The 13,294-nt window shown below is 39.3% G+C and overlaps 1 protein-coding gene across 2 annotated transcripts in view; it reads right to left on the bottom strand.

Annotated features, from left to right (window-relative positions):
• LRP5 (LDL receptor related protein 5) overlaps window positions 1–13,294 on the bottom strand; it is a 123,076-nt gene that overhangs the window by 93,350 nt on the left and 16,432 nt on the right. Inside the window, exon 2 of one of the 2 annotated variants that reach the window (XM_030949951.1) lies at window positions 28–424. In XM_030949951.1, coding sequence (XP_030805811.1) covers window positions 28–424 — 397 coding nt within the window. The remainder of the gene's footprint in view (window positions 1–27; window positions 425–13,294) is intronic. The other variant, XM_030949952.1, reaches the window with a different exon arrangement.

The following is a 13,294-nucleotide window of genomic DNA, read 5'->3' as shown; positions in this document are numbered from 1 at the left end:
AAGCATTTAAGCCAAATTAATATTTACCCATGAGCTGGATCCAAAGCTATTGCCCTGGGCTGATCAAGGTCTTGCCAGAAGAGGACTTTTCTAGATGTTCCATTGAGATTAGCTACTTCTATCCTATTGGTCTCTGAATCCGTCCAATAAAGTTTTTTCCCAATCCAATCACAGGCCAGGCCATCCGGGGAAACCAGGCCAGAAATGATGACATTCTGCACCACATTCCCAGTTTGGTTAATGTAAGTTTGCTTGATGGCTTCTTCACTCACATCTGTCCAGAAAACGATGCCTTGTGAATACTGGAAGTCGACTGCCGCAGCATCCTCTAGGCCGCTGACCACCACGGTGGACTCCAGCTTCGTGCCCCCGGCATCCACCAGCCGGACGTCCCGCCGGTTGGCAAACAGCAGAAAGGGAGATGCTACAGAGGGAAAACATGGAAACATGTTAGCATTGCAGGCACCTACAGATGTTCAAAAGCTGGCTATGGATGTGGCACTGGAGGATTTCTTCTTCCAGACTGCCAGGGCAGGGAGTACAGAAGCATCACCATACCTAAAAACCTCTTCCTTCCCTATGTCAGACAGGGGTGTCAAAGAGAGATGGAAGAGCAGGCCCAATTCTTTATCTAGGGGATGTGAGAAGCATCTTCCGCATAGTTAGAAGTTCACATCAGACCTTTCAACAACACCTTCTGTCTGTTATTCTAACAACAGACAAATTAGAAAAAATTAAGTGTTCATAGTTTAAAAGCTTGATTCAACCAGCTGAATTAGTAACAACACGTGGAAAGCAAGCTCTGCTGCCTTTTAGCAGCAGGCTGAAAGCCAACAGCACTAAACACAACACCCTGAAATGCTCCTACCAAGTGCCCTCCCAAACTGCAAAAACCGTGGCAGAGTTTCAGAACTCCTGTCTTCTCTCCTGCACCACAAAGAGAAATTGAATATAGAGTTTGAAGGCAGACAGTGGCATGGGTTGGGGGTGTTTGTGAAGAATGCTGTTAGAAAGAGGCATCGAGAGCAAAAGGCACAAAGATTTCCCAACTTCCCCAATCTCACCCCAATTTTTTAACTCAAGCAGTGGCTGCTGGAGCTCTACACCAGGCACCTGCTGCCTCCCAGCTTCACAGGCAACCACTGCATCCAATGTGCTGTCTCCAATGCACAGTCAGCGCAGGTCCAATCTTGCTACTCAAGGAACAACACACAGGACAGAGCAGCATATATTATATCTCCTATGGTTAAAGACTACCATACAAATACCTTCAGTTTTAAATTCATGTTAGTGTATGTAATATGTAAGAGTTACTTCTTGATATTGTCTTTCAGATGCAATTTCTCCTGCACTTTTTAAAAAAGAAGACAGTTTATACAGTGTCTGAATTGCAGGTCTGCAATGCTGGCAGCCCTGTCAGATGCTAATGCCAGTCTCATGAATTCTGGCTCTGGCTACATGAGTGCGTGCCTCTGCACATCCTTGACAACAGCTAATGTGTTTATGTGCAGGCCAAGGACCTCAGTCAGAATATACAACTCAACTACAGATGAACAGAACATACAACTCAATTACAGATGAAAGTATGCATAGAAATTCAGAGTTTTTATTATTATTCTCCATGGTCTTTTTTTACCCCCTAAGCCAGGAGAGAGATTGTTGTATTTTGCTCTTTGAAGGAAGAGTATGCTGACGTAATTTACATCACCTGCTGGTTTTAGTGAGCATCTTGGACAGCACAGAGAACCAATTGTTATCATTAATGTTTCACTGAAGATGTAGTATCTTTTTTCTCTAAAATATTTAACTCAAGAAAGTTTATACAGCTTGAGGAGAATTACTTGTTAAGAAATGATGTCTCAGTATCCCCCCTATTTAATTTTGCTGACTTGTCAAGTCCTTCTCTCCGTCATCTTTTAAAACATTAGGAATAGTATCAGGAAAATCCAACAGGTTAGTTAGTGCAAACAGACAAGAAAAGTCTGAAATACCAAGTGCTTGTTTTCTTCTCTGCAGCTCATTGGTTCCCATTGCCACGTCTGTTTTAAGTGGCACTGCATCAAACCATTTGAGCACTTGGGAAGTTTCATGTTAGAGGGCTCTAAGTCACAAATTCCTTGGGGCAGACACCTTCTCAAGTTATGCACACTGCCTCACAAAACCTGCCCCACATCCAGTAAAATATCAAAGCTGTAGAAAGCCAATGTAGAATTTTTTAAAATATTGTCCCAAAAACATGTTTAGAGGAATCTGAATAGATGGATTTTCATCTAGACATTTCCATGCTGAAGGCATTATTAATGCTACTACAAAGGAAAAACGAACCTGAAATATCAAGTCCAATCAACAGCAAAGGAACTCAACAGCTTCTTAACTAAAGATCAGACATGAAAAATGTCTAATCCAATCAGTATCAACATTATTCCAGCTCCCCATCCCTTTCAACAGATTTCTTCCCCGCTGATGTACTCAGTGGGGCAGCAGCAGGCAGATAAGGCATTAACTGCTGTGTTCTCTGTCACTTCTGTCCTTCAGAGACGTCCTGACTGAAGTGCAGCCACATTGTGCTGGCCATGAGCACCCAGCAGGGAAATCACACTGCCCTGCTTGCAACTGTGTCAGAACTTCACTGCACTACACACTCCTGTAAACTGATTGATTATTGAAAATGACCAGGCTTGATCCTCCTTAAGAACAAGTAAGTAATCCACTTCCTTTGGGAAAGATAAAAAGAGAAGGCAGAACCCTGATTCTGAAAACTATATTCACTTCTCTGCTCCTCTCCACCAGCCTATTTTATTAAATTTTATTAAATATATTATTATTTAAAGTTGTATTATATTTAATATTATTTAAATTACTTTTCTTTTTTAAATGGTTACAGAGTCCTTTTAGAGCAATACTGCTTGGGAAAATAAACAAACAAGCAAAGAAACAAGAAAAAGACCAAAACTCCAACAAAAAACAGTGATCTGCTTCTCTACAGTAATTCTTGCCTGACATGCTGCTGAAGAAAGCCATTGTCTCCCACATAAATAACAAAAAATAAAGTAAAAGCCAGAAAAGTACTTAAATGCTCAGTTTCACTATCATGTATTTATCACTTCAGGTCAGAATGTGATGGCTCATGAGCAGGCAAAGTTAGTTCTAGTAACTCTGCAGCTTCTAGTAACTTTGCAGCTTGGAAATCTCCAAGATGTCCCAAAAAAAGTTCACAGAACTTTTCAAATTCTCAACTTTCCCAGTTAATAAGCAGTAAATCTGAAAGAGGCAGCTAAGACAACAAACATGCTTCTAGAAAGACAGACACATAGCATTTCATTTCATAAAATTACTAAACTCAACAATTTAGCAATTCAAAAGATATATTCATACTCTACAAAATGACAGCCAACAGGGTTTTTAAGACATGAGAATGAGAAACAAAGCTCAAAAAGCATCAAAACAAATGGCATTGACAAAACACTCGATTTGCTGTGCCATCAGTAAACCATGCTAGAGATTCAAGGTCATCCCACCCATACATGGTGCAAGTTTATCTTGAATCCAACATGAAGGGAGAATCAAAATTTCATTTCAAGAATATGAAGACCAATCTCCTTCTAAATCATGCTGTCTTCTCAGTCCTGAACTATGCTTGATGGTCCACAGAACACTCTTAACCCTTGATGCATTTAATTCTTTACTGCACAACTCTTGACAAGGCAAAGCAAACTGGAAAGCAAGTTAACAGGAGTTTCTGAGGGACGGGGAGACCCAAAAAAAGCAGCAATAACTGACTACCATTAACCTTCTAATGAGCTTATTTGTTTCACAGGAGGAAATATCCCTTCCTTGAGAAGGTATTCCACGTTTAGAAGGTTAAGAGACTCAAAGGAACACTGAGTGTTATGCTCTATTTTGATCAGCAATACTCTTGACAACTGCAAATTGCTTGAAAAGGGAAACACCATTTCTATTCTGCAAAAATAGAAGAATAAACAGTGAAAGGATGAATGATGAATAAACTGGAGGATAAACTGTTTATATCCAGTCTATTACCACCCAACTGAAATGACATTTTAATGTAGTCACAAAAAAAAGTATTGTTTTTCAGTAAAATTAGAACAGTTCATATTTTTCCATAATAGGAAATATTTTAAATGTCTGTACACAGCTGCAGTTCACAGTCTTTGGACAAAACAAAAAAGAAACCCTGAAATATAACAATTTTTCAAATAAACTCTAAAGAGATAAGAGCCTGAACTACACAAAGTTACAGAATTTCTTCTTGCAACAATTCTACAATCTTACTTGGATCGTGCAGTACTTCATCAAAACCACTTCATTCTAGAAAGACATATTATTTCTGTTCAAAACCCCACCAATTTTCCTGTGGTTTTCTGCTAAATAGAAAACACCCTTGACTCGACAATGTAGTGAGCTATCTACACAGAAGCCTATTGTACAACTGTGTGAAAACAGAGCTTCTCATCAGTCCATTAACTGCAGAAAAGGAAACACTCCTGACCAGGCAGGGTAGGAATCAAGCAAGGGTTCAATTTCCAGCTTTGCCTTTGATCCTTCAAATGCTCATTCCTTGTCTGTGGCCATTTACTAAATTTTAATTGTTTCATCTGCATCAGGAAAGTTGTTTTATGCAGACATAACTTAAGACTGGAGGATTTGTACACTTTTGTATAATTTATTTGGTTGGCCACCACAAACAGTATCAGTTTCTGAATTCAGTCATCAACTTCCATTGTTTTAATTGTGCCCATTTAGAGCATCTGAATTTTACTAAGTGCTTCAGGGTTACCTGTTAGTCTTAATAAAGTGACATGGAACAAACAACTAAAAAATGCACTATATGGTCTTTACTATTAGTTTCAGTAACAGCTTTCTAAAAACCAGTTTGACAGGGCTCCACATACATATTAAGACTAAGATGATCATGAATGATAATCAACAGTGTATTTGTCATCAGTTGTTGGTTTTTTGCAAAGCTGCAACACTCTAAGAGAAGTTGAGCAACAGTTTAAAAAAGTTATGTTCATACTACTGCTTCATACTTGTTGACATGCCTACATTTTGTCTCCTTCCCCTTAAAGCCAAAATAGAAAGACATGAGAATACTGAGGCACATGCATGATTTCTACCCTTGAAAGCACCAGAAGCACAGAACAAACACAAATCCTATGTATAGCACAGGAGAAAAGCCTAACTTACTAGCTCTTAAACTGGTTAACTAGGCTGAAGTTCACAGAAGGGTTTAACTGTGATTTTAAGAAAAGCAACTGAGCATCTTGGGAACCTGGCACACAACACAAAACAAGGGTCTCATTTTAATAAGCATACAAGTGAAAATAGCCATCCAAAATTATAGCATGTGCACCAACTTATATTTTAAATATTATTTCAAACCTTAACAGGACAATTGCAATGGAGATCTCTGTGGTTAAGCCATCTGTATGGCTGGACAGAGAGAATAGCATAATTCTTGGAGCAGTCAATGTCCCAAACCACAAAAACATTTATTACCAAAGAGCAAAAAAACCCCACACACCCCTACCGCAGGCATGCAAGATGGTCAAAAACAAACATGTCAAAACTTTTGCACCCAAGGCTGCACCATGTTATGGAAACTCTTAGGCAGGATATGGAATTAGCATGCATCAGCTCTCTACACTTAAAAATAGCTGCTATGCAGAAACAAGACTGTGTAAGTAGGATCCTAAGCCATAAATTAATTGAAGAAACCACTTTTACAACACAAAGCAATCCCTCTTGTCCAGCTCTAGCTCTCTGGAGCATACGGAGGCTTAGAGCTTGGATGTCATAAAATCGCAGAATGGTCTGGCTTGGAAGAGACCTTAAAAATCAGCTGTTTTCAACTCCCCCTGCCATGGGCAGGGTGACCTTTGAATAGGCCTCTCAAAGCCTCATCCAGCCTGGCCTTGAACACTGACTAGGATGGGGCACCCACAGCTTCTATGGGCAATCTGTTGCAGGTCTCACCACCCTCACAGTAATGAAATTTCTGCTTAATATCCAATCTAAGCCCACTGTCTCAGTTTGAAGCCATTCCTCTTTATTCTGTCACTACATGTTCTCATAAAAAGTCTCTCTCCATCCTGCTTGTAGGCCCCTTCATGTACAGCTAGGTCAACTCAATATCTTCTTTTCTCCATGTTGAACAACCCCAATTCTCACTGCCTGTCCTTGCAGGAGTGGTCCTCCATCCCTCTAATCATCTTGGTGCCCTCCTCTGGACTCTACAGCAGGTCAATGTCCTTCCTGTGCTGGGAAATCATCAACATCAGAAGACTGAATGTTGATCTTCCTGTATTAACTGCACATACTCAAGCCAAGTTTCAGCTTGCCAGGTGGAGTCTTCTGAAGAACACAGGGCTATGGCTGTCATCCTCAAAACACATTATTGAAAATAAAGTGAATTCCCAGTGTAATAACTAAATTACAGAATATTCTTGTTCTGACACAGAGGTAGGTGGTAGCAGTTTTAGGGCACAAGACTAAAAAAAAAAACAGGACTCCTTGGTTTCACTCCCACGCATTTCTTCTCCTTTAGCAAAGAACTTGAACAGGAATCTCAGCCCAACCATTTGTAAAACTCATTCCTTCTGCTACAAACATGCCCTTCCTTCTGCTATTAATTATCTCAAAGGGCTGCAGTGAAGCCACTCATGCTCAAGTAAGGCACTTGAAGATGTTCCAACAAAAGGCTCAGTGATGCACTCAGCTTTTCATTCCTGAACGGCCAAGACTTCTCCTCTCTGTGAGCTGATCCTCTCAGTGATGGCTGGTTTATAACACTACTTGAAGATGAAAATACACTCCTTCTCCAAATTACATCCCATTCCTCTAACCCTTCCTGTTCAATCAATTTGATAGGAATTTTGCTTTGCAAGCCATGAGGTGTTCTGGTTATAAAATAATGAGGATTCATTTCCATTTTATCTGGTTTTACTCAGGATCAAGGTCTGAAATTCAGGATGAGGCCACTAAGAATATCATACATTTACACACGTTGAGTACAGTCAGTAATTTTTGTAAACTTTCCTCTTTACCAGCCTATATTTTAAATTATTCACATGGTCACACCAGGCATACAACGGTGTGCAGTAATCCAGTCCACGCCAATATCCCATATTATAAAACATATTTGGTAAAATTTTGTTTATATATGCTAAGTATTATCTTGAATATACAAGACAGACAGGATCTCAGTGCTCAGATCTGTTTGCTATCAGGCTAAGGTAGAAGCAGGGCTGTTCATTCACTAATGTACTACAAGAAGTGACATGGCTTTAGCCACAAACATATTTGGAAGTGGGTTACGCAAATAAATTACACAAGTTTAAAGGACATCTGGTTTAGCAGCAGCAAGCTGGAAAGGGTCCACAGAAAGTATATAAAAAAGGTTTAAGTGGGTTTAGAAAACATATGAAGCCTGTTCTTATCAAGAAGAAGAGCTGGGAAGGCTGTGAGATAAAAATATAGTAAAACAGACCAACAGTAAACACTTTTACAATAGGCTGAAGTTCAGCTTTTCTCAGCCAGTGGAGAAGGACAAACTGAAGAAACTAGATCAGGTTAGGCTTTTGTGGCTTTCGTTGATGGGGAAGAGAATGCAGACACATTCCTCAGGTATAGTTTTTGTACAGTTAATTCCTGCCTCAAGAAAGCAGTTTCTTTTATGTATCTTGAAATAAATAAAATATTTTAAAAAAAAAAAAAAAAAAAAAAAAAAAAAAAAAAACAGTGGACTGCACTCCCCACACTGCTTCACTGAAAATCTTGATTAAGGAGGTCTGGGATTGGTTGTCTTTATGCCAGGTTTTACACAAAATAGTTTTGAACTTCCCAGTAATTCACATCGCTGTTTCTGTTGCTGTCCTGAAACAGATGAATTTAGCAGCTTTATCAAATAGTAATGTTAAAATATTGTTAAATAAACTTTGAGCTACTTTTATTTTTTTAAATAAACAAGCAGCAAGTCTTTGAAGATCTTGTTATATTTTTCACATTGCATAGGGTTCCCACACACACAATAATGACAGGGTTTTAGGAGGATGAGAGTTACTTCAGACCACTGGTTTTATTTGGCAGCCTAATTTTTAAATAATAATGTTAGCAGTAACAACAAAATATAGCCCTGATTATATACCATGTCATCTCCACTGGCCGAAATTAGTTCATTTCCCTTGGTCAGGAGATGCCAAAGTACGTCCCTGAAAGCATGCTCTGAAGAAGTCCAGCAAAGGTGGTCTATGCAAATTATGAAATTTAGGATTTGTTCTATTTAGCCGGGTGGCAATTAAACATTTTTAAAATATCCAACAGCATGCTCTGAATTTATTATTCTTCTGTCTTGTTATATTACCTACTTCAAGTAAAAAAAATTCATGTGTCAAAAAAGCCAAGTTAGTGGATTTAGTGTGTGTAATTCAGTGCACTTGCATCTCTGCAGATCCTGGAAGCAACCTACATGTGTTCAAGACCACTTTTATGTGGACACATCATTTTAAAGGAGGGTTTCTCAAACTCTCTCTCTTTTCCCAAGACCACCCATTAAGCACACCACACAAATGCCTCTCCTGGTGCACCAGGCAATGGCTCTCTCAGACTGCCCTTAGTACTGCTGTAGTAAATACTGAAATTGGTTACATAGGACAGCATATTTCATCTTCTAACACAGCTTTAGCAGCTGGAAAGGATGACAGCCAAGCCCATGTGAGCTGACAACACTACAAGGACCACCAAGCAGCATACAGAACATATTTAAAGATCCACTGAAAAACTAAACAAAACCTAAAATATCAGCTGTGATTTGGGGACACATCAACTTACAATGAGATACTCATCAGATAAGACTTGCAAGCACTTTAAACATTTAGAGAAGAACATGATTCACTAGATCATAAAGCAATTTTTATTTGGTCTGTATTGTTAGAAGAAATTTCTAAACATTATTACAAAACTGGTTCTTGGCAATCTCTCTCTGTGCAATGCACAACTGGTGTTCAGCCAAACAGTTTTGAGGATTGCAGCCTCATGCAATCCTGACTAGCTAATGTTAAGCAGATAAAATCTCTGCAGTCAGAACCCCCACATCTTCCTGACCTCAGGAAAGTTCTCACCTGAGCTTTTTATAGAGGTTAAAATATACAAGAGATTTTCCCAAAATCACCATACTGTTCACAACCACTTGTTTGTTCTTCTGAGGCTTCTGCTGCAATTTGCTATTCAAGAACCACAACGCACATGACAGCCTAAATACAAATATACCATCTACTGGGGATTAGGGAATTGGCTTCAGGCACACACCACCAACAAGCCCTGGAAACTAGTACTTTGACAATGGCTGCTAAACTGAGCATTCTCCAGTCTTACAAGTCAGCTTTTGAGTTTGGTGCCGGTTGGAGATAAGAACCGGCACTGAACTCCGAGGGACAATTTCCATCCATCTTCAATGACGATGGTCAAAGCTCCCAAGGTATACTGAAAATCCCACTCTAAATGAAGACAGTAAACACCACAAGAAAGGTGAAAACTGCCCTTCTCTAAGAACAGCAGCACTTCAGAGGAAGGGGAAAGCAGAGACCCATTGCACATACACGGATGATCCACTGGCACCACAGCCAGCCTCCAGTCCTCCTCAGTGTTAAACTAAGAACAGTGTGACACAAGGAAGGCTGTCACAGTTCCCACACACCACTTGCTGTTTCAAGATGTACCAAGCAACGTCTGCAGAGCCATCACAGACTACTGCCCTGGATGTTCACTCCTCCAGCTGTACAAAGCTATGCTCGGTGTGCTGCTGCCCCTAAGAGTGGAAGATGCTGTAAGCATTTACTGTTTATAACCCTGGGCCAAGAAAACTAATGCTATGGGTAACCTTTAATGACAAATTACTTGCACTTAAGGAAGAGAAGTATTGCTTAATACTGTTTCTCATGCAAAAGCCCACAGTGCCCCTACCTCTGCCAGAAGCTCAGTTCAGAAGTCTCTGACAACCATGTTCTGAGGCAAACCACTCAGCAGATTACTGACAAGATATCATCATAGAAAGAGAGATTCTTATCACAGGCACATTCACTTCAACAGCAGGGTCATTGCTCTGTCAGTGAGGTTTCACATTTTGATTAAGGATTCTTTAAAGTACAAATCTGCATTTTGCCTAATACCATTAGCTTCACCAACAATAGCTCCCAATTCCATAACAATGTTCACCATATTCCACACAGGACTCACGACAGTTTTCTGTGTGAGAATTAATATGGCACTCTGCTTGTGCCCACAAAAGTGGGATACAGCCTGTCCATTGAGATTTCTGGTATTTTCTGATTTTAGAATAAGCAGAAGTGGCACTGAAGTAGTCTCTTACACGATACTGCTGTTGGGCTTTGCCAAAATGGGTAAGTGCCGAAGGCAGTGCTTAAAAATAGGGTTGGGGGATGTGATAGGAAAAAAATATACTTGGATGTTTCACATTCTGTGATGCAGAGTACATGGCAACAATTTTCCTGTTGTTATTCTAAATGCAACAGGCGTGGATTTCCCCCCACCCCCATGATATGCTCCACAATTTTAAAACTGCAGAGGAAACTGAAGATTTGTCCTACTTCTGCATAAACTGGTTTAGAAGAATGCGGACAAGAGGGTGACTTCCTTGAACATCTAAACATGACTTTTTCTGGGAACAACAGTTCAGGTCAATCCATGAATGGAAAAAAACCCTGTGCTGTCCCCTTTTTAGATTCTGGATGTCAATGGGAGCAAGGTTCTTTTCTGTTGTTTTTCCTTTTTCAGTATTCCTCCTTGGTTTGGCAGACAGCTGTCTGGCCAATAATAGTAGATTACACAGTGATGAGGGTTCCAAACTTTTAATGGATAAAATAGTGGTTCTATATAATTTGGAAAATTTGGCTTGCACATTTTATCCAGGACTTAAACAAATACAGACTTGACAAAGGTATGCTTGTTTCTGATCTGAATTGTTTCCAATTTTTAGTTCCAGTTCCAGATGTTGTGTTAACTCCAAAAAACACAAATCTTTAGAAAGCTGAAAAAAAAGATATTTTATTTCTATTTCCACCAAAGGTACAATATGTACTGTATTTGCAAATTGCAGAAAAAGAGACTCAGAAATAGCATGTGCTGGATTCAGCTGCTGACAAATGTTACTCACTGGAACAAAAATGCAGTCAAGTCTCAAATGTAGGTTCCACAATTTGTCATGGTTTTCTTCTAACAGTTAAGAATATTCCCAAATAAAACCACCTTGTTAAATGGAACCTGCTACATGATACTGACCTTCAGAGGGTGTAAAGTTAAGAGAAGTTTTTAGTGCCAAGTTGTAGACACAACTTCTGGGTTTTGGGCAGACTATGTTCCAGTCAAATATTCAAGATTTAGGCTTTGTGAGAGCTTGTTAGGAAGGAGGAAAAAAAGAGGATGAGGTGAAAAAGGTTATTTCAGATAATGAAATCTGTAACCCTGAGCTTGTACTTATATCAATGGTAATACCTAATTGACCACCTTGAAGGCAGCAAATAAACAGAACAACCCGTTCCAAGCTTGGCAGATCACTCCTTGCAGAAGATGACTGCTTTAGCCAAGAACATTGATGCAACCAAATCAATTCCTTATGGCACCTTTTATCTTTTTAAGGTCAGTATTTGTCATGCAAGTTTTCTGAAGTGTTTGTACTGATGGAAATACAAAAAAGAAGATCTTCTGGTAGCTTAGCTGAAGAAACATAAAATAATAATCTATGTTATTTGTCTCTCCACAACGTAAAATTTAAGGACATTTCCAGAAAACACAGTTGTCAGTTCAAATCCTCCAGAATAAAAGAGTCTCCACATTCAGAGAAGTGTTGATAATATTCAAAAGAAAGAAGATTGCATTAGTTCTGTACCTAAATTTATAGACTGGTAGTTTGTGTGTGCAAGACAGGAAACATGTTTTAGAATTCAGACCCAGAATACCTCATTTGGATTTTGGAAAAGGTTTTGAGTCTAGATAATTATTTAAAAATTAAGAAAACCTGAGAGGCAATTGAAATTTGGGGCTTTAAAAGGTAAGTTACACAGGAACTGTTTAACATTTTTGTTTTGTTGTTTTTACAGCTAATTACTGCTCTGTATCACCTCAAGATTATTAACTCGTCACTCTCCTTGGAGTCTGCAGAATTGCGTGACATGCCTCTATTGGCACTGTGGTGTATAATCAAGGATGAAGAATCCAAAAAAGAGACTAAAAACAATATTAAAGAAGAGCTGGCATGGTGCACAAAGAGAAAGCTGTGAAACTGCAAAAAAGCAGAAACTGTGCAAATCAAACTGCAGCTACACTGTGTTAGGAGGGATCTTGATTTAAATATGCCCTTTGCATTGGGCTGGGTCAGAAGGGTTTTGTTCTGCTGTCTGATTGAATTGGCCACCCACTCCTGCCCCTCCCCAGTGCCATGTTACTCCCCATCCCCCAGGCTCCCACCACACCACAGATGTTTTGGTGCCCTGAAATCTGCCCATTTGACTGCACACACAGTTGCTTTCCTTTAGCTGATCCCGTCAAAAGGATCTTGGTTTCAAAAGGCATATAGATTTTTATAAAAAGCAATAAGACAACTACTTTGCTCAGCTCAGCTGCAGACAGAATATTACAGACAGACCTGCAGAGCACCTTCTCTTGTGCTGCTGTGTCTTGTCCACACAGTGCTCAGGGGAAGGAGTTTTAGAAGAGGCTTTGTGCTTATAAAAAAGAATTCATTGCTATGCACAGGTCTGCTATGCTTTAGGCATAAACCTAGCCATGAACAACCTCCCAAACTAAAGACTTTTAAGTATTTCCATGTAGAGCTACAACAAATTATTACCTATTTTTCAAGTTAGCCTTTTTTGCCTCTTGAAATTTTCACGTGAGTCTCAATAACATCTTAGTGGCATAAGAAATTAACTGTCTGCACTGCATAGGCAAGAGAAGCTGCCACAATGTTGTTGAATGGTCTCATATTACAGAAACAGAAAGTAGGAGAGGTACCAGAAAAGCATGCTGCACCTCAGCTTTGACAGCAGGTTAACTGCAAAAGAGCCAAGAAATAAAAAGAAAAAAAAATTACTGTTTTCTTCCCAGATCATTTCAAGACTTAATTCTTCCTTTTCCTTCTACATGATTTCCCCACCTGTACAAACAGCCAAGCCTAGTTATTGTTTTAACCCAACACATATCTGCCTTTCCCAAACAAGAAAGGAAATGAATGTCTAAAAAAACCTGAAATTCATTATAA

This window comes from Camarhynchus parvulus, chromosome 5, assembly GCF_901933205.1.
Source record: "Camarhynchus parvulus chromosome 5, STF_HiC, whole genome shotgun sequence".
In the NCBI taxonomy this organism is placed as follows: domain Eukaryota; kingdom Metazoa; phylum Chordata; class Aves; order Passeriformes; family Thraupidae; genus Camarhynchus; species Camarhynchus parvulus.
This window is presented reverse-complemented; position numbering and strand designations above follow the sequence as displayed.